The 24033-nt window shown below is 42.0% G+C and overlaps 1 protein-coding gene across 8 annotated transcripts in view; it reads left to right on the top strand.

Annotated features, from left to right (window-relative positions):
* The window catches only part of FLT3 (fms related receptor tyrosine kinase 3), a 94775-nt gene that overhangs the window by 3930 nt on the left and 66812 nt on the right, over positions 1–24033 (top strand). For 6 of the 8 annotated variants that reach the window (XM_074021782.1, XM_074021781.1, XM_074021783.1 and 3 more), the window contains exon 2: positions 20448–20569. The exons of the other annotated variants lie outside the window; for them this stretch is intronic. Coding sequence is in view for 3 of the 6 variants with exons in the window: in XM_045376840.2 (XP_045232775.2) it covers positions 20448–20569 (122 nt within the window). In the remaining 3 variants the exon portion in view is untranslated. The remainder of the gene's footprint in view (positions 1–20447; positions 20570–24033) is intronic. 8 annotated transcript variants of the gene reach the window in all.

Below are 24033 nucleotides of genomic sequence, written 5' to 3'. Positions count from 1 at the left end.
TATTATGATGACTAAATATACATTAAAAATTGCATGAGTCTGGCCGGGCGCGATGGCTCATGCCTGTAATCCCAGCACTTTGGGAGGCTGAGGCGGGCAGATCACTTGAAGAGTTTGAGACCAGCCTGGCCAACGTGGTGAAACCCTGTTTCTACTAAAAATACAAAAATTAGCCGGGCATAGTGGCGGACGCCTGTAATCCCAGCTGCTTGGGAGGCTGAAGCGGGAGAATCGCTTGAGCCCGGGAGGCAGAGGTTACAGTGAGCCAAGATCGCACCATTGCACTCTACCCTGGGTGACAGAGTGAGACTCCATCTCAAAACATAAATAAATAAATAATAAATAAATAATTGCGTGCGTCAATGAAGGAAGCTTTAGCCAGGTCAGAAAGGGGATCCCACTTTTTGCCCCCTTAAACTACTTTTTAAATTTTTTTTGAGACAAGACCTGTCTCTGTCACCCAGGCTGAAGTGCAGTGGTGTGGTCTCAGCTCACTGAAACCTCTGCCTTATGGGGTCAAGCAAGCCTCCCACCTCAACCTCCTGAGTCGTGGGACTACAAGCATGCACCACGACACCCCGCTAATATTTGTATTTTTGGTAGAGATGGGGTTTCACTGTGTTGCCTAGGCTGGTCTTGAACTCCTGAGCTCAAGCAATCCTCCTGCCTCAGCCTCCTCCCAAAGTGCTGGGATTACACATGTGAGCCAGTACGCCCAGCCTAAAACTACTTAAAAATGGAGATATAGTGCTGTCTTTAATGCTTATGGGAAAGAAAATGCTCTTCCATTTAAAGTAAAAGGAACAAACTGTTCTAAAGTTAAATATGGCCATCTTTTAGGTCTTGTGAAGAAGTATTTTTCCAAATTGTTCTTTAAACAAAGGTATCGACTACATTTTACTCCGGGAGGGTATTCCTGCTCATTTGAGAAGCCCACAAAATGCCTCGGCTTCGGCAACATATCCACGGTTCTTTGTGTTCCTCTCATCTCATCCTTGCATGACACTTGGCAAGCAGTGTGACGGTAACTAACCCCTATCATTCAAGTTCAAAATTACAATCTTGCTGCCTCCCCACATACCTACCAGATATTGCCTTAATCTTTGGGCAAAGATTTTGATTTGACAAAAAGCAAATAATCTCAAGAGTATTGTATTTTATCATTTTTCTTAACTTTGAAAGGGATCTTGTAGATAATAGGAATAAGAATTTGGAGAGGGGGCCGGGCAAGGTGGCTCATGCCTGTAATCCCAGCACTTTGGGAGGCCAAGGTGGGCGGATCACAAGGTAGAGAGATCAAGACCATCCTGGACAACATGGTAAAACCCTGTCTCTACTAAAAATACAAAAATCAGCTGGGCGTGGTGGTGCACGCCTGTAGTCCCAGCTACTCAGGAGGCTGAGGCAGGAGAATCGCTTGAACCTGGGAGGTGGAGGTTGCAGTGACCCGAGATCGTGCCACTGCACTCCAGCCTGGAGACACAGCGAGACTCCTTCTCAAAAAAAAAAAAAAAAAGAAAAGAATATGGAGAGGGGGAACTGAAGGGCTGGAAATTGGAAATTGGCTTAGCTTGGTCTTGCCACTGTGCTGTATCCTTTATTCCCTCTGAAATAGCAAATTCTTGTGAACCTCACAGTAGGTGGTTTGTCTGAGTAGAGCTTTTTGGTTTTTTGTTTTTTCTTAAATACCCAGACTGCTCACCTGCAAGCATTTTGGTTTTTATCAGGAGACTTTGTGATCTTAAGATGTTTTTCTATGATGCCCAGAAAAGCTGTATCCACTTCTCAGGTAGTCATAGTTATGGGGTCGAAGGTTTTTCTGTCTTTGGGGAATCTGCGAGTTTTATACCTAAGTGATTTAGTTATTCTTGGTTGATACTTTCTATGGCTGTATTATCAGTGGTTTTGAAGTAATGAAAGCTTTTGTAGAAGTCACTACTGGTTACTAATTTGACTCACGCAATTCTGTTCTATTAGTACCAACACATGTGAAGGAAATTTTAAAATAAGATAAAGTAGGCAGAGTGCAGTGGTTCACACCTGTATCCCCAGCATTTTGGGAGGCCTAGGCGGGAGGATCACTGGAGCCCAGGAGTTCAAGACCAGCCTGGGCAATACAGCGAGACCTGGTCTCTACAAAAAAATTAAAAAATTAACTGAGCGTAGAGGCACATGCTTGTAGCCTCAGCTACTCAGGAGGCTGAGACAAGAGGATAGCTTGAGCCCAGGAATTTGAGGCTGCAGTGAGCTATGACCATGCCACTGTACTCTAACCTGGGTGGCAGAGCAAGATGCTATCTCTAAAAAAAAGAAAAAAGAAAGGAAAAAATATATAAAGTGCACACAGTGTTCTTTTGTGGCCACAGAAATTGCATAAGATCCTAAAAGAGGAACCATGTTTTTTTTTGGGTTAAACAGTAAAAATATATATATTTTTTCTGCTGGCATTATAAGGTCAATTGGTAGCCAAGAATCTTTCATAGAATTATTTACAGTCTATGCTAAAGCAGGCTTTAGTGTATAAGATAGTCACTGAATTCAGTCTTCAAATATTTTGTTATTTGATTTATGCTTTTCCTAATGTTTGACATTATGTTCTTGGACGTAATGCCCGTAGATATATTAGGACTAACAACACATTTAGGAAACGTGCTGTTTTCTGTGGCAGGGAATGTCTCTGCACTTAAGTTCCTCATTTGTAAAAAGGAGATAAGCAGTATCTTACTCCTTCATCAGATAATACTTGTAAAGCACAGCTGCACTCTTTGTTAGGCACGTGTTTTGCAGAAAGAAATATATGAAGTCTGAAGAAATTAGGATTTGGAGTCACAAGATTTGCCTCCTTCTCTCCCTCCCTCCCTTCTTTTTTAATTCCCTCCCTCTTTCCCACCCTTCCTCCTTCCACAGATGTTTTTGAGCTCTGTCTATGTCTAGGACCTGTGTTAAATGCTACACAGTACTGTTTCCTGCCCTCAAAGTATAATGTTCGGGATGTCCGTGGCAGCAGGTCAGACATATAGAAAGAAATTTGCAGTGGAGTTTTAGAAATATGCACCGTGGCTGAACCTCTAACCCAGACTGAGAAAGTAAAGCAAAGCTTCCAAGAGAAGGTGATGCCAGAGTCATACTGAAGAGAAGTAAGACTTGTCAGAGAAAGAAGAGGGTGAGGATGTTCCAGGTAAATAGGACAGCAAAGAAAAAGGTACAAAAGTAACAAATATGTCACAGATGGTAAACTATAATTTCATTCCGAGTTGTTGTGACACAATGTATAAGGTCACCAGGATTAGAGTAACTATCGTTTATAAAGTTGTAATTCAGCAAATTATTTAAAGATTTCTAATGAATAGCTTTAAAAAAAGAAAATTTAGGGTTGCCTGAGCATAACGTGTGCTGTGTAAGGGATACTTTGGTGATGTGTTAAGTGGTTGGACTTTACCATGTAGACCAAGAGTCTCTGGATGGTTGGTCTGACGTGGTGGTCCATGCCTATAGTCCCAGCTACATGGAAGGCTCGCTTGAGCCCAAGAGTTCAAGGCCAGCCTGGCCAACATAGCAAGATCCCATCTCTAATTTAAAAAAAAAAAAAAAGAGGCCAGGTGTGGTGGCTCACACCTGTAATCCCCGCACTTTGGGAAGCCAAGGTGAGTGGATCACTTGAGCCCAGGAGTTTGAGCCCAGCCTGGGCAACATGGCAAAACCCCATTTCTACCAAAAAATATGAAAAAAGTTAGCCAGATGTGCTGACACGTGTCTGTAGTCCAGCTACTAGGGAGGCTGAGGCGAGAGAATTGGTTGAGTCTGGGATGTGGAGGTTGTAGCGAGCTGAGATCACACCACTGCACTCTAGCCTGGGTGACAGAGTGAGACCCTGTCTCAAAAAAAAAAAAAAAAAGTAGTCTCCAGATGGATTTTAGGGGGTTTGTTATATCTTCCCTCTGTGTGTGTATGTGTGTGAGTATGCTTTTTTTTTTTTTTTTTTTTTTGGAGAGTGAGTTAATTGCTACCTTCAGATTTTCAAAGGAGTCTGTGACTCAAGAAAGAGGAATCACTGCTGTTGGTTCTGGAGGGCTTTAAGCAGAGTGTGACATGCTCTGATTTGTATTTTAGAAAGACAATTCTGGTGTCTGTGTGGAGGATGAATATGGGGCCAACAGGACTATGGCAGGGAAGTTGTTGGCAGTAGTCCAGGCCAGAGATGACAACGAGGGCTTGAATTAGGGCAATGGGGATAGAGATGTGGAGCTGAGAATTGCTTTGAGAATTATCAAGTAGTCAAAATGTTAGCTGAGCATGGTGATGTGCACCTGCAAGCTCAGCCACTCTGGAGACTGAGGCAGGAGGAGCGCTTGAGCCCAGGAGGTTGAGGCTACAGTTAGCTATGATCCTGCCACTGCACTCCAGCCTGGGTGGTAGAGCGAGACCCTATCTAAAAATAAAAGTCAAAATGTAAGGGTTGGCAATTGCCTGGGTAATGGGAAATGAGGGAGAGGAAGGAGTCAAAAATGGCTTCTGGGTTTCTGGATTCTGTGACACTGGAGGTTTTACTACTGAGGAGGATGGGGGGAGACAGAGGAGAGAGGGAGGTAGGAAGAGGTGGGGCTTAGGGAGGAGAAAGGTGAGTTAAATTTCCCTTTGAGTTTAAGGTTCCTTGGTGGGGGCTACCCAGATACATAGTTAAAGACACAGAAGGTATAAATTAGAAACTTGTGAGCAGATATATATTTTTTTATTTTATTTTTATTTTTTGAGATGCAGTCTTGCTCTGTTGCCCAGGTTGGAGTGCAACGGTGCGATCTCGGCTCACTGCAACCTCTGCCTCCCGGGTTCAAGTGATTCTCCTGCCTCAGCCTCCCGAGTAGCTGGGACCACAGGCGTGCTCCACCACTCCTGGCTAATTTTTGTATTTTTGGTAAAGACAGAATTTCACCATGTTGGCCAGGCTGGTTTTGAACTCCTGACATCAAGCAATCCACCTGCCTCAGCCTCCCAAAGTGCTAGGATTACAGGCGTGAGTTACCACGCCCGGCCTATTTTTTATTTTTATAGAGATGAGGTCTTGCTGTGTTTCCCAGGCTGGTCTTGAACACCTGAGCTCAAGCGATCCTCCCACCTTGGCTTCCCAAAGTGTTGAGATTACAGGCGTTAGCCGCTGCACCCAGCCTCACGAGCAGATAGACAGTAGTTAAAATTACAAGAATTTATAGAGAAAGAACATTGAATGAATGAATTCAGAGAATGAAACCTTAGAGTTACCCATTCTACTGCCCTCATTTACCACAGGAAGAAAATGGGGCCCAAAGAGGATAAATGAGTTGCTCAAATTCAGTTTTCAAAGCTGGTAACTTTCCGAAGAGGGACTTGGAACATTGGTCTCCAACTCTTTGCCCCACAGAAGACAGCTTGAAATTGAAATGTCTTGACATTCTCTGGTTTGTTTCATAATGTGAAAATCCACAACTCTTTGAAGTTTTAGATTATTGTCAACTTTTTGTTTTTTACTTACCCCCACCCCCATCCCAGTACTGTCCGTTCAAAGTGTACCACTCTGAGAGCTCTGTTTCAATTCCAGAGTTGTTCTGACTGCTCAGAATGTGTTTGGAACTGGATTCTGGGAATTTCCATTACGGTTTTAGAATGAATTTTTGGAAAGAACCTTAATATTGATGGTGGCAAATTTCCTTTGGCTTTTTTTTTTTTTTTTTTTTTTTTTTTTGAGGAGAGTGGGTGGGGGAACAGGTCTCACTCTGTCACCCAGGCTGGAGTGCAGTGGCATGATCTTGGCTCACTGCAGGCTCCACTTCCTGGACTTCAGTGATCCTCCCACCTCAGCCTCCTGAGTAATTGAGACCACAGGTGTGCACCACCACACCAGGCTAATTTTTGTATTTTTGGTAGAGGTGGGGCTTGGCCATGTTAGCCAGTCTGGTCTCGAACTCCTGAGCTCAAGTGATCCTCCTGCCTCGGCCTCCCAAAGTGCTGGGATTACAAGTGTGAGCCACTGCGCCTGGCCAGCTTTTTAAAAAGTCAGGTTTATTGAGGTACAATTTTCATACAGTAAATTTCATCCTCTTTAATATGCAGTTCTATGAGTTTCAGAAACAAATATAGTCATGGAACTGCCACCACTATCAAGACATAGACATTTCCATTCCCCTTAAAAGTTCTGTCATGGCAGTGTGCAGCGGCTCACGCCTGTAATCCCAACACTTTGGGAGGCTGAGGCAGGCGGATCACAAGGTCAGGAGTTCAAGACCAGCTTGGCCATCATGGTGAAACCCTGTCTCTACTAAAAATACAAAAAATTAGCTGGGCATGGTGGTGTGCGCCTGTAATCCCAGCTACTTGGGAGGCTAAGGCAAGAGAATCATTTGAATCTGGGAGGCGGAGGTTGCAGTGAGCTGAGATTGTGCCACCGCACTTCAGCCTGGGTGACACAGAGAGACTCCATCTAAAAAAAAAAAAAAAAAAAAAGTTTCCTCAGGGCAGGGTGCAGTGGCTCAAGTCTGTAATCCCAGCATTTTGGGAGGCTGAGGTGGGCAGATTATTTGAAGTCAGGAGTTTGAGACCAGCCTGGCCAATGTGGTGAAACCTCATCTCTACTAAAAAAAAAAAAAAAAATACAAAACTTAGCCGGGCATGGTGGCAGTCGCCTTTAATCCCAGTTACTCGGGAGGCTGAGGCAGGAGAATTGCTTGAACGCTGGAGGCAGAGGTTGCAATGAGCGGAGATCACGCCCCTGTACTCCAGCCTGGGTGACACAGCAAGACTCTATCTCAAAAAAAAAAAAAAAAAAAAAAAATTCCTCATGCTCTTTTGTTGTCAACCCTGATCCCTACAGCAAGCCCCCCACAACCAGTATTCTCTTTCCTGTTTTCATCATTTTCCCCTTTGTAGAATGTCATGTAAGTGGAATCTTATGATATGTGGCCTTTGAGTGTGTTTATTTCACATAGCAGAATTATCAGATTTATCTGATCAGATGAGTGTTACGTATATCAGTTATTTTTTCTTTCTGGTGCTGAGTAGTATCCTATTGTATGGATAGGCCTCAGTTTGTTATTCATTAACCAGCGACTAGTCATTTGTTTGCTTCCAGTTTTTGGCAATGATGAATAAAACAGCTATAAATATTTGAATACAGGTGTTTTTGGTAAGCATAGGTTTTCATTTCTTTTGGGTAAATACCTCAGAGTGGTATTGTATGGCTGCACTGGATGCTAAGTGAATGTTTAACTTCATGAGAAACTGCCAAACTGTTTTTCAAAGTGATTGTACCATTTGTCATTTACCCCAACAATGTGTGAGAATTGCATTTGCTCAAGGTCATCGTCAGCATGTGGTATTGTCAGTTTTTTGGTTTGGGTTTTTAACCATTCTAATAGCGGTGTAGCAATGTGTTACTGTGGCTTAAATTTGCATTTCCCTAATGACTAATGATGTTAAGCATCTTTTCATGTGTTTAATTGTCATCCTATGTTTTGTTTGGTGAAGTGTCTCCCAAAATCTTTTGCCCATTTTAAAAATTGGAGTGTTTGTTTTATTATTATTGGGTTTTAAGGGTTCTTTGTGTATTATGGATACAAGTCCTTTTTCACATGTGTATCATCAAAATATTTTCTCCAGTCTGTGGCTTGTCTTTTCATTTTTTTTTTTTTTTTTTTTTTGAGTCGGAGTCTCGCTGTGTTGCCCAGGCTGGAGTGCAGTGGCCGGATCTCAGCTCACTGCAAGCTCTGCCTCCCGGGTTTTTACGCCATTCTCCTGCCTCAGCCTCCCGAGTAGCCGGGACTACAGGCGCCCGCCACCTCGCCCGGCTACTTTTTTGTATTTTTTAGTAGAGACGGGGTTTCACCGTGTTAGCCAGGATGGTCTCGAACTCCTGACCTCGTGATCCGCCCGTCTCGGCCTCCCAAAGTGCTGGGATTACAGGCTTGAGCCACCGCGCCCGGCGTCTTTTCATTTTTTAAGAATGTTTTCTGGGCTGGGAACGCTGGCTCATACCTGTAATCCCAGCACTTTGGGAGGCCAAGGCAGGCGGATCACCAGGTCAGGAGTTTGAGACCAGCCTGGCCAACATAGTGAAACTCCGTCTCTACTAAAATACAAAAAATTAGCTGGGTGTGGTGGCGGGTGCCTGTAATCCCAGCTATTCGGGAGGCTGAGGCAGGCGAATCGCTTGAATTCGGGAGGTGGAGGTTGCAGTGAGCCAAGACCACACCATTGTATGCCAGCCCAGGTGACAGTGTTAGACTGTCTCAAAAAAAAAAAAAAAAGGCTTTCTGATGGCTCACACCTGTAATCCCAGCACTTTGGGAGGCTGAGGCAGATGGATTACCTGAGGTCAGGAGTTCAACACCAGCCTGGCCAACATGGCAAAACCCTGTCTCTACTAAAAATATGAAAATTAGCCAGGCATGGTGGTGTGTACCTGTAATTCCAGCTACTTGGGAGGCTGAGGCGTGAGAATTGCCTGAACCTGGGAGGCGGAGGTTGCAGTGAGCTGAGATTGTGCCACTGCACTCCAACGTGGGCAACTGAGTGAGACTCTGTCTCAAAAAAATAAATAAATAAATAAAAGAATGTTTTCTGAGGAGCAAACGTTTTTCGTTTTGGTGAAGTCCACAAGTGGAAAAACATTAACTCTAGACTGAGCACTGCTCTGATCCCACCTAACCCAGCTTAAATGCAAGACATGAAAGAACAGAGTGCTCACCATAAATTTAATTGCATCCCAGAAAAAAGTTCAAGAATATTTAACAGAAGACAAAAACATCTGGCACCAGGTAAAATTCACAATGTCTGACACCCAGTTATAAATTTACTAGACAAACAAAGAACAAGAAAATTTTAACTTAAGGAGAAAAATCAGTCACCCAAAAGGGACCCAGAAATGACATCAAATGTGGAATTAGTGGGCAAGAAAATTAAAACGGTTATTATAACAATATTACATATATTTCTGAATGAGGAAAGATTGTACATGTTAAGAAGAGACATAGTAAATATAACAAATTACCCAAATTGAACGTCTAAGGATGAAAACTCAGTTACACTGGAGAGGATTAGTGACAGATTAAACATTGTAGGAGAAAAGAAGAGTGGACTTGGAGGCATAGCAACAGAAAATATCTAAAATGAACAGAGCAAAAAAGACCAAATAACATGAACAGAGAATTAGGGAGGTACAGAACTTTAGGTGGTCAGATATACGTGTAATTAGAGTTCCTAAAGGAGAGAATGGGGGAAGGAAGATGACAGTAAAGACATTTCAAAAATAATGGAGGAAAATTCTCAAACCAGATAAAAATGATATACCTATGGGTTCAGGAAGCCCAGTGAAACTCAAGCACATGACTCATGAAAACTACAAAAGGCTCATTATCATCAAATTGGTTAAAGCCAGAGACTAAGAGAAAATCTTAAAAGCATCCAGAGAAAAAAGATACATTCATTTGGCAGACTTCTTGTCATGAACTATGTAAGTCAAAAGACAGTGAAAAAACATTGCAACATCTTTAAAGAACTGAAGGATGCTTTGGGAGGCTGAGGCAGGAGGATTGCTTGAAGCCAGGAGTTCAAGACCAGCCTGGGCAACATAGCAATCCACTGTCTCTACAAAAAATAAAAGAATTAGCCAGGCATGATGGTATGGCCTTGTTGTCAAAGCTACTTCAGAGGCTGAGGTGGAAGGATTGTTAGAGCCCAGGAGTTCAAGGCTGCAGTGAGCTATGATCATGCTACTGCACTTCAACCTGGACAACAGAGCAAAACTAATAATATACATGTGTGGTTCTATATCCAAAAAAAAAAAAACACAAAAAACCATCTTTCAAAAATGAAGAGAAACAAATAGTCTTTCAGATGTACAAAAACTGAAAGAAACAATCACTCCAGACTGGCATAATAGGAACTTTTTTTTTATTTTTTATTTTTTTGAGACAGAGTCTTGCTCTGTCGCCCAGGTTGGAGTGCAATGGCACAATCTTGGCTCACTGCAAGCTCCGCCCCCCGGTTTCTCACCATTCTCCTGCCAAACTACAGGTGCCCAACACCATGCCCAGCTAATTTTTCGTATTTTTAGTAGAGACAGGGTTTCACAGTGTTAGCCAGGATGGTCTCAATCTCCTGACCTTGTGATCCACCTGCCTCGGCCTCCCAAAGTGCTGGGATTACAGGCGTGAGCCACCATGCCTGGCCTAATAGGAACTGTTAAAGAAAGTTCTTCAGACAGCTGGGCATGGTAGTTCATGCCTGCAATCCTAGCACTTTGGGAGGCCAAGGTGGGCGAATCCCTTGATGTCAGGAGTTCAAGACCAGCCTGGCCAGCATGGTGGAACTCCATCTCTACTAAAAATACAAAAATTAGCTGGGTTTGATCGTGCAAGCTTGTAATCCCAGCTACTCGGGAGGCTGAGGCAGGACTATTGCTTGAACCTGGGAGACGTAGGTCGAAGTGAGCAGAGATTTCACCACTACACTCTAGTGTGAGTGACAGAGCAAACTCCATTTCAAGCACACACACACACACGTTCTTCAGACAGATGGAAAATAATACAAAATAAAAATCTGGATTTACACAAAGGAATAAAAAATAGTGGGAATGGAAACTATTGAGTAAGTATAGCCTTTTTTTCTTATTGTTTAAATCTCTTTAAAAGACAATTGACTGTTTAAAGCAATAATAATAATAATATCTTGTGGGGTTTATAAGTTATGTAGAAGTATAGTGTATGTCAGCAATACCTCAAAGCCTGAAAGAAATGAAATGGAAATATGCCAGCGTAAGGTTCTAGTATTAGATATAAAGTCATATAACATCACTTAAAGGTAGGCTGTGTTATGGTAAACATGTAATACTATGAACCTTAAACCGACTACCAAAACAAAATAAAGCATTATAGCTAATAATCCACAAAAGGAAATAAAGTGGAATCATTTTTTAAAAAGCTCAGTTATTCCCCAAGGAGGCAGAAAAAAGAGAAGAAGGGAATAAAAAACAGATGGGACAAATGGAAAACAAAGAACAATATAGTGGATTTAAATCTAATCATGTGAATACTTTCTGTAAATTAAAATGATCTAAATATCATGATTAAAAGGCAGAAGTTTCAGATTTGGCTAAAGAAAAGTAAGACCCAGCTCTATGCATCATAAATGAAACCAGTCCTGGATATGTTTTTATAATGTAATTTTTTATTTAAAGAAAGGGTCTTGCTATGTTACCTAGACTGGTCTCAAACTCCTGGGCTCAAGTGATCTGCCCACATTGGCCTCCCAAGGTGCTGGGTTTACAGGTGTGAGCCACCATGCCCAGCCCTAGTCCTGAATATGAAGACACAAATAGGTTAAAAGTGAATGGATGGGGGAAAAAAATCCCATTTTAGCACTAATCAAAAGAGAGCCAGAGAGGTAATAATATTAGGCAAAGTACATTTCAGAGAAAAGAATATTGCTAGGAACAAAGAGAGCCATTTCATAATGCTATAAGGCTTGATTCATCAAAAGGGCATAAAAATCCTAAACGTATGCACCTAATAACAGAACTTGAAAATACATGGGTCAAAATCTGATTGAACTGCAAGGAGAAATAAACAAATACACAATTATATTCAAAGTGTACGACACTCCTTCTCCTTCAATAATTGATTGAACAAGGACAAATAAATAAATAGGAGATAGAAGACTTGAACAAGCAACTTGACCACATCACGTTTGTGGAACATTCCACCTAACAATAATCACAATAGTCAAATACACATCTTTTTTCTTTTCTTTTTTTTGAGATGGAGTCTCGCTCTGTTGCCCAGGCTGGAGTGCAGTGGCACAATCTTGGCTCACTACAACTTCTGCCTCCTGGGCTCAAGCGATTCTTCTGCCTCAGCCTCCCGAGTAGCTGGGACTATAGGCGTGTGCCACCACACCCAGCTAATTTATGTATTTTTAGTAGAAACAGGGTTTCACCATGTTGGCCAGGCTGGTCTCGAACTCCTGATCTCAGATGATCAGCCCGCCTCGGCCTCCCAAAGTGAGGTGTCACAGGCGTGAGCCACCGCTCTGGCTTGCACATCTTTTCAAGTGCACACTTACCAAGGTAGAGCATATTCTGAAGCATGAAACAAGTGTCGGTAAATTTTAAAAGATTCAAGACATACAAGACATACATTAAAAGATTCAAAGTATATCTTCTGACTACAATGGCATTAAATTAAAATTTCAGCCTGGGCAACATGGCAAAACCCCATCTCTACAAAAAATAGAAAAAATAATTAGCCAGGTTGGTGGCATTTGCCTGTACTCCCAGCTACACAGGAGGCTGAAGTAGGAGGATCACCTGAGCCCAGGGAAGTTAAGGCTGCAGTGCACCATGATCACACTGCAGTCCACCCTGGGTGACGAGTGAAACTCAAAACAAAAAACAACAAAATTAATACTGCAGGACATTTTTGTAAAAAAATAAAAAATTAATCCATTAAAATTAATAACAGAGAGAGGCCAGTACAGTAGCTTGCGCCTGTAATCCCAGCATTTTTGGAGGCTGAGGTGGCAAGATCACTTGAGGTCAGGAGTTTGAGACCAGCCTGGGTAACATAGCAAGACCTCGTCTCCCAAAAAATAAAAAAAAATCAGCGAGATGTGGTGGCCTATGTCTGTAGTCCTTACTAGTTGGGAGGCTGATGTGGGATGATCATTTGAGCCCAAGAGTCATCCCAGCTACTCAGGACATGAGATTTGGAGGGACCAGGGGCAAAATTATATGGTTTGACTGTGTCCCCACCCAAATCTCAACCTGAATTGCATCTCCCAGAATTCCCACGTATTGTGGGAAGGACCCGTGGGAAGGACCCAGGGGGAGGTAATTGAATCATAGGTGCCGGACTTTCCCATGCTATTCTTGTGATAGTGAATAAGTCTCATGAGATTTGATGGGAATAAATCTCCTGAGGCACCAGAATTGCTTGAACCCAGGAGGTGGAAATTGCAGTTGGTGGAGATCTCCTCCATGAGATCTGATGGGTTTATCAGGGGATTCCGCTTTTGCTGCTTCCTCATTTTTCTCTTGTAGCCACCATGTAAGAAGTGCCTTTCGCCTCCTGCCAGGATTCTGAGGCCTCCCCAGCCAAGTGGAGCTGTAAATCCAATTAAACTGCTTTTTCTTCCCAGTCTTGGGTATATTTTTATCAGCAGCGTGAAAACGGACTAATATATGAAGCTTCCTGAGTTCCTCACCAGAAGCAGATGCTAGCATCATGCTTCTCACACACACTACGTAACTGTGAGCCAAATAAACCTCTTTTCTTTTCTTTTCTTTTCTTTTCTTTCTTTCTTTCTTTCTTTCTTTCTTTCTTTCTTTCTTTCTTTCTTTCTTTCTTTCTTTTTCTTTCTTTCTTTCTTTTTCTTTCTTTCTTTCTTTCTTTTCTCTTTCTTTCCCTCCCTTCCTTCCTCCTCCTTCTTCTCCCTTCCCTTCCTTTTTCTTTCTTTCTTTCCTTTTTCTTTCCCTCCCTTCCTTCCTCCTCCTTCTTCTCCCTTCCCTTCCTTTCCTTCCTCTTTCTTTCTTTTTCTTTCTTTCTTTTCTTTCTCTTTCTTTCCACCCTTCTTCCTTCCTTCTCTCTCTCTCTTTCTCTCTTTTCCTTCCTTTCTTCCTCCCCTCCCTACCTCCCCTCCCTCCCTCCCTCCCTCCCCTCCCTCCCTCCCTCCCTCCCTCCCTTCCTTCCTTCCTTCCCTCCTTCCGTCCTCTCTCTGTCACCCAGAGACAGGGTCTCACTCTGTCATCCAAGCTGAAGTGCAGTGGCATGATCACAGCTCACTGCAGCCTTGACCTCCCTGGGTTGAGGTGATCCTCCTGCCTCAGCCTCCTGCATAGCTGGGACTACAGATACATGCTACCACACCTGGCTAATTGTGTATTTTTTGTAGAGACAGAGTTTCACTGTGTTGCCCAGGCTGGTCTTGAATTCCCAGGCTCAAGCAATCCTCCCACCTTGGCCTCCCAAAGTACTGAGATTACAGTCCTCACTCATGCTACAAACACTGCCTTCTCCCTCCCTTCTGGAGCAGGACAGCTTTTCTCCTCTTGCCTTTGGACATCAGACTCCAGGTTCTTTGGCTCTTGGACTCTGACACTTGCACCACCTGCCTTGCACCTGAGAGCCTGCCGCAGGCTCTCAGGCCTTTGGCCTCAGACTGGGGGTTGCATTGTTGGCTTCCTTGGTTTTGAGGCTTTTGGAGTTGGACTGAGACACGTTATTGGCTTTTCTCATTTTCTGACTTGCAGACAGCTTGTCCTGGAACTTTGCCTTTGTAATCACGTGAGCCAATTCTCTCTCAAAAATTCCCTTTCATATATAAATATATATCCTATTGGTTTTGTCCCTCTGGAGAAGGCTACTACAAGCGTATTGTGTAAAATGAAATAAAATAAACATCAGCATTTGATTATACTTTGCAATATGTTTTATCTTTTTGGGGCCATTGTAGGTACTTAATATTTGTTAATTGCATGGATGAATGAATAAATAAATGTCAAAGTGCTCATATTTTAAAAATATGAGCATTGTATATGAGAAAATTGCTAAGAAAGGCCAGGTGCAGTGGCTCACGCCTATAATCCCAGCACTTCAGGAAGCCGAGGCAGGCAGATCACTTGAGGTCAGGAGTTCAAGACTAGCCTAGCCAACATGGTGAAACCTCACTTCTACTAAAAATACAAAAAATTAGCCAGGTGTGGTGGTGCATGCCTGTAATCACAGCTACTTGGGAGGCTGAGGCAGGAGGATCACTGGAATCTGGGAGGTGGAGTTTGCAGTGAGCTGAGATGGTGCCACTGTACTCCAGCTTAGGTGACAGAGTCAGACTCTGTCTCAAAAAAAAAATTGGTAAGAGAGTAGATTTTAGATATCTCAACATGAAAAAATAAGTACATGAAATGATGCATCCTTTTTTAAAAAAAAAAAAAAAAAAAAAGACAGAACCTTGCTCTGTGGCCCAGGCTGGAGTGCAATGGCGCAATCTCGGGTCACTGCAACCTCCACCTCCCGGGTTGAAGGAATTCTTCTGCCTCAGCCTCCTGAGTAGCTGGGACTACAGGCATGCGCCACTTCACCCAGCTAATTTTTGTATTTTTAGTAGAGACAGGGTTTCACCATGTTGGCCAGGCTGGTCTTGAACTCCTGACCTCAAGTGATCCACCCACCTCAGCCTCCCAAAGTGCTGGGATTACAGGTGTGAGCCACCATGCCCACATGGCCTTGTGATGCATCTATTTTTTATTGATATGTAATATTTTACATATTTATGGGGTACATATGATATTTTGTGACATCCATAGAATGTGTAATGACCAACTCAAGAGTATTTGAGGTAATCATCACTTTGAATATTTATCATTTCTATGTGTTGAGAACATTTCAAGTCCTCTCTTCTAACTGCTTTGGAATATACATACCTTGTTGTTTACAAATGGCCAACAAATATATGAAAAAATGTTCAACATCACTAATCGTCAGGGAAATACAAATCAAAACCACAATGATGTATATGTTAATTAGTTTGATGTAATCATTCCACAATGTATACATATATTAAAACATCACATTATACTCTGTGAGTATATATTTTTGTCAATTATAAAATACTCAATAATTTTTAAAATGAGCAATCCCTTTAAAAAAAGATTAGGTGTGGGCAAAAGATGTGAACAGACACACCACCAAAGAAGTTATGGAATGTAATAGCATCATCTAAATGGATGTTCAGTGTTCATTAGTCAGGAGGAAAATGCAAATTAAAACCACAATGAGGGCTGGGCGCAGTGGCCCACACCCGTAATCCCAGCACTTGAGGAGCCCAAGGCGGGCAGATGACTCAAGCCTCGGAGTTTGAGACCAGCCTGGGCAAAAAATACAAAAATTACAAAAATACAAAAATTAGCCAGGTATGGTGGTGCACACTGGTTGTCCCAGCTACTCGGGAAGCTAAGGTGGGAGGATGGCTTGAGCCCAGGAGGTCAAAGCTGCAGACAGCTGTGATCACGCCACTCTACTCCAACCTGAGTGACAGAGTGAGACCCTGTCTCAAAAAATAAAAAATAAAAATAAATAAAAACACAATGAGATACAACGCACTTATTAGAAAGGCCAAAATTTTAAAGTCTCATCATACCAAATGTTAGCAAGGATGTGATGCAACTGGAATTCCGTACACTGCGAGTGGGAACATAAAGCTCTAACCTCTTTGGAAAACAACTGGACACTTTCTTAAAAAGTTACAAATACAGGCAGGGCGCGGTGGCTCAAGCCTGTAATCCCAGCACTTTGGGAGGCCGAGACGGGCGGATCACGAGGTCAGGAGATTGAGACCATCCTGGCTAACACGGTGAAACCCCGTCTCTACTAAAAAAATACAAAAAACTAGCTGGGCGAGGTGGCGGCGCCTGTAGTCCCAGGTACTCGGGAGGCTGAGGCAGGAGAATGGCGTGAACCCGGGAGGCGAAGCTTGCAGTGAGCTGAGATCCGGCCACTGCACTCCAGCCTGGGCGACAGAGCAAGACTCTGTCTCAAAAAAAAAAAAAAAAAAAAAAAAAAAAGTTACAAATACACTGACCCTATAACCTAGGCCTTCAATTCCTTAGTATTTAGCCAAGAGAAATGAAAGTGTATATCCATATTAAGACTTTTATATAAATAGCAGCTTTATTAGTAAGAGCAAAAGTGGAAACAGCCCAAATGTGTGTCCACAGATGAATAGATGAAAACAAATTGTGTTATATATCTATATAACAAATGACTACTCGGTAATTAAAAGGAATGAACTACTGATATCTACTACAGTATGGACAAATATCAAAAAAATGCAGAGTGAAAGAAGCCCGACCACCCACCCTATAAAAAAACAGTTCATACTGTGATTCCATTTGTGTGAAATTTTAGAAAATTCAAACTGTAGTGACAGAAAATAGATCAGAGGTGGCTTGGGTGTGGGGGATGGGGTTGGTAGGAGGGCATGATATCAAAGCTTCATAAGGGAACTTTCGGGAGTGATAGGTCACTTTACTATCTTTAAAAAAATATTTTTTCTTGGGTTTAGAGGCAGGGTCTGTCTCTTTTGTCCAGGCTGGAGTGCAGAGGCTTGATCATAGCTCACTGCAGCTTCAAACTCCTGGCCTCAATCTATCCTCCCACTTCAGCCTCCCAAGTAGCTGAGACTACAGGCTCGTGCCACCACAATTTTTGTAGAGATGGGGTTTCACTCTGTCTCTCAGCTTGGTCTCTAAGTCCTGGTCTCAAGTGATCCTCCCACCTTGGCCTCCCAAAGTGCTGGGATTACAGGTGTGAGCACTATGCCCAGCCTTAAATTCACTATTTTGATTGTGGTGTTGGTTTTGTAGATATGTATGAATTTAGTAAATTGTATACTTTTAATGTGTACAATTTATTGTAAGTTAATTATACTTATAAAATATTTTAAAATTATTATTTTTTTTAAGACTAGGGAGAAAACATTACAAAGTGGAGCAGGAAAAGTTCTTACTTTCTGAGACTGTCTCAGATTATAAGGTTACAAAGATGGCTGAACACATATATTACCTCCTGTCGCTATCTATGGACCACTCAAGTGACAGTAAAAAATGCTTTTTTTTTTCTAGAGATGATGTCTCACTCTGTCACCCAGGGGCTGAAGTGCAATGGTGCAATCACATCTCACTGCAGCCTCCACATTCCATGCCTGAGCGATCCTCTCCCACCTCAGCCTTTTGAGTAGCTGGGCTGGGACTATAGGCACACACCACTATGCCCAGTTAATTAAAAAAATTTTTTAGAGACATGATTTTACTGGGTTGCCCAGGCTGGTCTCAAACTCCTGGCCTCAAGCAATCCATCCACCTCAGCCTCCCAAAGTGCTGGGATTACAGACATGAGCCACCATGCCCAGCCAAAAAATGCTTTTAAAGAGATAAGCATGTTTGTTAAGAGAATAGATCTTGGCCAGGTGCAGTGGTTCACGCCTGTAATCCCAGCACTTTGGGAGGCCAAGGCAGCTGAATCACTTGAGGCCAGGAGCTTGAGACTAGCCTGGGCAACATGGTGAACGCAGTCTCTACTAAAAACACAAAAAGTAGCTGGGCACGATGGCGCACACCGGTAATCCCAGCTATTTGGGAGGCTGAGGCAGGAGAATCACTTGAACCCTGGAGGCAGAGGTTGCAGTCAGCTGTGATCGCACCACTGCACTCCAGCCTCGGCAACAGATAAAGACTCTGTCTCAATTTAAAAAAAAAAGACAGAGAGTAGATCTTAAATGTTTTCATCACAAAAAAAGAAAAAGATAAAGGTAAGTATACGAGCTGACGGATAGGTTAGTTAGCTTGATTGGGGTGTTCATTTCACAATGTGTGTATGTATATGTATATATACTTATATGTGTATATATACTTAAATACATAAAGAGAAGCCCATATATATGTGTATATATTAATATACACATATACATACACACACATTATATATAAATACACATATATTTTGATATATATATCAAAATTACATGATGTACACTGTGAACATATGATGTACACTGCAATTTTTATTGCCAATTATACCTAATACCCCCAAAGAAACAAAGATATAAACATATAAAGACAAAGAGGAGACCGGGCATGGTGGCTAACACCTGTAATCCCAGCACTTTGAGAGGTCAAGGTGGGCGGATCACGAGGTCAGGAGATTGAGACCAGGATGAAACCCCATCTCTACTAAAAATACAAAAAAAAAATTAGCTGAGTGCGGTGGCGGACACCTGTAGTCCCAGCTACTTGAGAGGCTGAGGCAGGAGAATGGTGTGAACCCGGGAGGTGGAGCTTGCAGTGAGCTGAGGTCTCGCCACTGCACTACGGCCTGGGCAACAGAGCGAGACTCTGTCTAAAAAAAAAAAAAAAAAAAAGTCCAAAAATGATAAATAAATAAAAGACAAAGAGGATGGAGAAGGAGAAAGTAAAACTTTGAGAGCTTTAAAGCAGATAAAGCTGGGTGCAGTGGCTCACACTATCAACCAACAACTTGGGAGGCCAAGGCAGGAGGATCACTTGAGTCCAGGAGTTTGAAGTCAGTGTGTGCAACATAGCAAGATCCTGTCTCTTAAAAAAAAAAAAATTAAAAAGAAGAAGCGGATGATGAAAGCTGAATTATAGCTGTGGGTTGAGAAAGCTGAGAAGCAGCCTGCTTTTCATTGCAGGACCCCGCAATAGTGTAACTTGCCGAGACCAGCTCACAGGACACAGGCAGCAGGCAAGAGAGAGAATCGTCTCTGGGGAATAGGACCAACCTGTGAGAAAAGACCTAAAGATACACCTACAGAGATTGGGCTACGGGCCACACCATAGAGCTTAGGACAGACACTCCGCACTTCATTCTTATATGTGAACAGACTGTTGAAGATTGTCAGTCATTTGGGGAAGATATCTACATCATGGGCAAACAGAAAGTGAAGAGGAGAGAAGGAATCAAAAGAAATAATTCAAGAAAATGCCAAACAGAGGGATATGAATTTCTAGATTGAAAAGGCCCACTGTGTACCCAGCACAATGGATGAAAATAGACTCTCAAGAAGGCACATAATTTTGAAAATTTTAGTGCTGTGGTTTCGAAGAAAAGATTCTATAAGCATCCATAAAGCAAAAAAGAATAGGCCGGGCGCGGTGGCTCACGCCTGTAATCCCAGTGCTTTGGGAGGCCAAGGCGGGCGGATCACGAGGTCAAGAGATAGAGACCATCCTGGCCAACATGGTGAAACCCTGTCTTTACTAAAAAAAAATACAAAACATTGGCTGGGCGTGGTGACGGGCGCCTGTGGTCCCAGCTACTCGGGAAGCTGAGGCAGGAGAATGGTGTGAATCCGGGAGGCGAAGCTTGCAGTGAGCTGAGATGGCGCCACTGCACTCCAGCCTGGGCGACAAAGCAAGACTCGATCTCAAAAAAAGAAAAAAAGAGTATCAGGCTGGGCGTGGTGGCTCAGGCCTGTAATCCTCTCAAAAAAAAAAAATCCATCTCAAAAAAAAAAAAAAAAAATCTACATACAACAAAAGGTGCACACGCACACACACACACACACGCACACAAATCATGTATACAAATAATCATTTCCTCAGTCAAACTAGCCTCATTTCAAAAGCTTAAGAGCCACAGGTAGTTAGTGAGTGGCTACCGTATTAGACAGCACAGGCATAGAACATGTCCATCCCTGCAGACTGCTTTATTGGACAGCCCTGCTCTAAGTACCTCTGCTCCTGATTTAAAGCAGACTAAACTTGCATAAAATCGAATTTCCTACATACTTTCCTAGTGGCCAATTTCCCCTGATTACACTTTGTTTTGTTGTTTGGTTGCAAGATAAATACATGTTTTGTTTTTAAGGTGTGCATGTATCAACATTATCATTTTTATTTTGTTTTACAGTTGTTTTTTCTGCAATGATATTTGGGACTATTACAAATCAAGATCTGCCTGTGATCAAGTGTGTTTTAATCAATCATAAGAACAATGATTCATCAGTGGGGAAGTCATCATCATATCCCATGGTAAAGTAACGTTAAAATTATACCTTTAGCTGTTTTTCTCTAGAGACCATAATCTGTAAGTTATTGAAGGCTACCATGGCTAAATGGGCTTCTCTTTATGTATTTAAGTATATTATGTTCTCACATCTGGTACCAACAGAGCATCTATACTCGTAGCTCCCTGGCACTCCATTCCTTCAAGAACCATATTCTTCATATGAGGATTTAGGAAGGACACTGATTGATAACTAGCATGAAATAACGAGTAGAGTCGTCCCTCAGTATACAGTGGGGATTGGTTCCAAGACTCTCACTAATACCAAAATCCATGGATATTCAAGTCCCTGATGTAAAATGACTTGGTATTTGCATGTAACCTATGCAGATTCTATATATTTTTGAGACAGTCTCATTTTGTTGACCATGCTGGAGTATAGTGCCATGATCACAGCTCACTGCAGCCTCACCCTCCCAGGCTCAAGCAGTCCTCCCACTTCAACCTCCCAAGTAGCTGGGACTAAAGGCACATGCCACCACACCTGGCTAATTTTTTTTATTTTTTGCAAAGATGGGGTCCCACTCTTTTGCCCAGGCTGATCTTGAACTCCTGGGCTCAACTGATCCTCCCACCTAAGCATCCCAAAGTGCTGGGATTACAGTCCTGAGCCACTATGCCTGACCCTCCTGTATACCTTTAAATTATCTCTAGATTACTTATAATACCTAATATGATGCAAATGCTTTATAATACCTAAACAACTATGTGAATAGTTGTTATACCCTATTGTTTAGGAAATAATGACGAGGGAACAAAGTCGGTACGTGTTCAGTACAGATGCAACCCCATTTTTTTCGGAATATTTTCAATCTGGTTGGTTGTATCCACGGATGTGGAAACCATGGTTACAGAGGGCCGACTGTATTTCCTTCTCTCCTTAAAGAGAATCCAGGCTTTTCTCCCAAGCCTGAATCCCTCACTTCCAGATGCCCCCAGTATATAGGTAGATTTTCCATTTGCACATCAAAATCCACCTATATCATTTATTTTATTTCATTTCTATTTTCCCAAGCCTGCTCTTATTCTTGTATTAATTGATTTCTGTTTATAACCGTGCCTAGTTCCCAGGCTTGAAAGCTCAGCATCATCTTTCTTTCTATTACTTTCACATTTGGTCAGTTACCAAGTGTTGTCGATTCCCTGTAGGAGTTCTCATATAATCATCTCATATTCTCTAGTCTCACTGCCACTTCCCTAATTCAAGCTCTCGTTAACTCCCTCATAATCATAGTGATATCCTAAGTGGCGTCTTCCTGCTACAGTTCATTTCAGAGCTAGCTGCTGGGCTGGCCTCCCTGAAGCAGGCACATCCTTCACTGCCTGGCTCTGAACCCTCCATGATTTCCCATTACTTAGAATGATACCAAGGTTGCTCAGTAATCTGGCACTGGCTCCTTCAAGTTCCGACTTTGTTTTTCATTACTCCTCTCTTTTACGCTATTCATCTTGTTTTTCATTACTCCTCTCTCTTGTGCTATTCCCACCCTTCTATTTTAAAAACATATATTTAGTAAATTTACTCAAGGGAAGCTTAAGTGATGGAGAACTGAAAATAGTAGAAATCAGCCAGGTACAGTGGCTCACACCAGTAATCCCAGCACTTTGGGAGGCCAAGGTGGGTGGATTGCTTGAGCTCAGGAGTTTGAGACTACCCTGAGGAACATGGTGAAACCCGTTTCTGTCAAAAATACAACAACAACAAAATTAACCAGCCATGGTGGCGCGTGCCTGTGGTCCCAGCTACTTGTGAGGCTGAGGCCGGAGGATCATCTGAGCCAGGGAGGCGGAGGTTGCAGTGAGCCAAGATTGTGCCACTGCACTCCAGCCTGGGCAACAGAGTGACACTTCCATCTCAAAAAAAAAAAAAGGAAAAGAAAAAAAAGTAGAAATCTATAAACAACAAAAAGTGCCCATAAATTGGTAAGCTCTGCAGACATTTCCAGTTGAGGGTTCATACAAATGTATAGTCACCCTTTTTTCTTTTATATAGGTATAACACAGAAATACATGACATAATGGCCTGACTCTCCCCGCTCCGTAAATCAGATACATTAGAGATATTCTGAAGTTTTAAAAACAGTGTGAAGCAAGTTTCAGTAACAACATTGTACATGAATATAAAGAAATACATGATTTTTTCATGCCAGAAGCGTGGTTGGTTTTAATTTTTCAATAGGTGTTGGCATCATAACACGTTAGCTGGTTAATAATTAAGGCATTTTGCATACACAATATTTCAATGTGGACAAAATAATTTTAATATTTGCTATGATGTTTTAAACTTTTAGTGTCTTTTTGATATAAGAAAATAGCTGCACACATTTAAGTGTTTTTGTATAAAAACAAAACCTTAAATTAATGATGATTGGTTAATAATAATAAATCATATATATATATATATATATTTTTTTTTTTTTTTTTTGAAATGGAGTCTTACTCTGTCACCCAGGCTGGAATGCCATGGTACGATCTCAGCTCACTGCAGCCTCTGCCTCCTGGGTTCAAGTGATTCTCCTGCCTCAGCCTCTCGAGTAGCTGGGATTACAGGCACCTGCCACCACACCCAGCTAATTTTTTGTATTTTTAGTAGAGACGGGGTTTCACCATGTTGGCCAGGCTGGTCTTGAACTCTTGACCTCAAGTGATCTGCCTGCTTTGGCCTCCCAAAGTGTTGGGATTACAGGTGTGAGCCACTGCTACTGGCTGATATATATCAGATATATATATATACACATATATATATCATAGATACATATATCATAGATATATTTAGATATACTATATATTCTTATGCAATATTCAGGATTGTATTAAGACCTAGTAGTTCTTTTATTATTATTATTATTATTATTTCTTTTTTAAAGACAGCATCACGGCCAAGCATAGTGGCTCATGCCTATAATCCCAGCACTTTGGGAGGCTGAAGTGGGTGGATCACCTGAAGTCAGGAGTTCGAGACCAGCCTGGCCAACATAATGAAATCCCATTTCTACTAAAAATATAAAAATTAGCCGGGTGTTGTGGCACATGTCTGTAATCCTGTAATCCCAGCTACTCAGGAGGCTGAGGCAGGAGAATCGCTTGAACTTGGGAGGTAGAGGTTGCAGTAAGCAGAGATCTGCATTCCAGCCTGGGCAACAGAGAGAGACTCTGTCTCTAAATAAATAAATAAATAAATAAATAAATAAATAAAGGATCTCACTATGTTGCCCAGGTTGGTCTCAAACTAAGACCCAGAAGTTCTTAAACCACATTAAACAAATAACCATACAAATCCTAATTGCTGCAAAGATGAATAGTCTTTATGGTGTACTTTCATCTCATTGAACTTGCTTCTTTTAGATACTTCCCCACTTCAATGTGAAGTAGATTGTAAGAGTTTCAGTGGCTTAAAAAAAAAAGTTTTCATTTCTTCCATAGTTCACAC

This window comes from Macaca fascicularis, chromosome 17 (assembly GCF_037993035.2).
Source record: "Macaca fascicularis isolate 582-1 chromosome 17, T2T-MFA8v1.1".
NCBI lineage: Eukaryota > Metazoa > Chordata > Mammalia > Primates > Cercopithecidae > Macaca > Macaca fascicularis.
The sequence above is the reverse complement of the archived record's forward strand: the minus strand, read 5'-3'. Positions and strand labels throughout refer to the sequence as shown.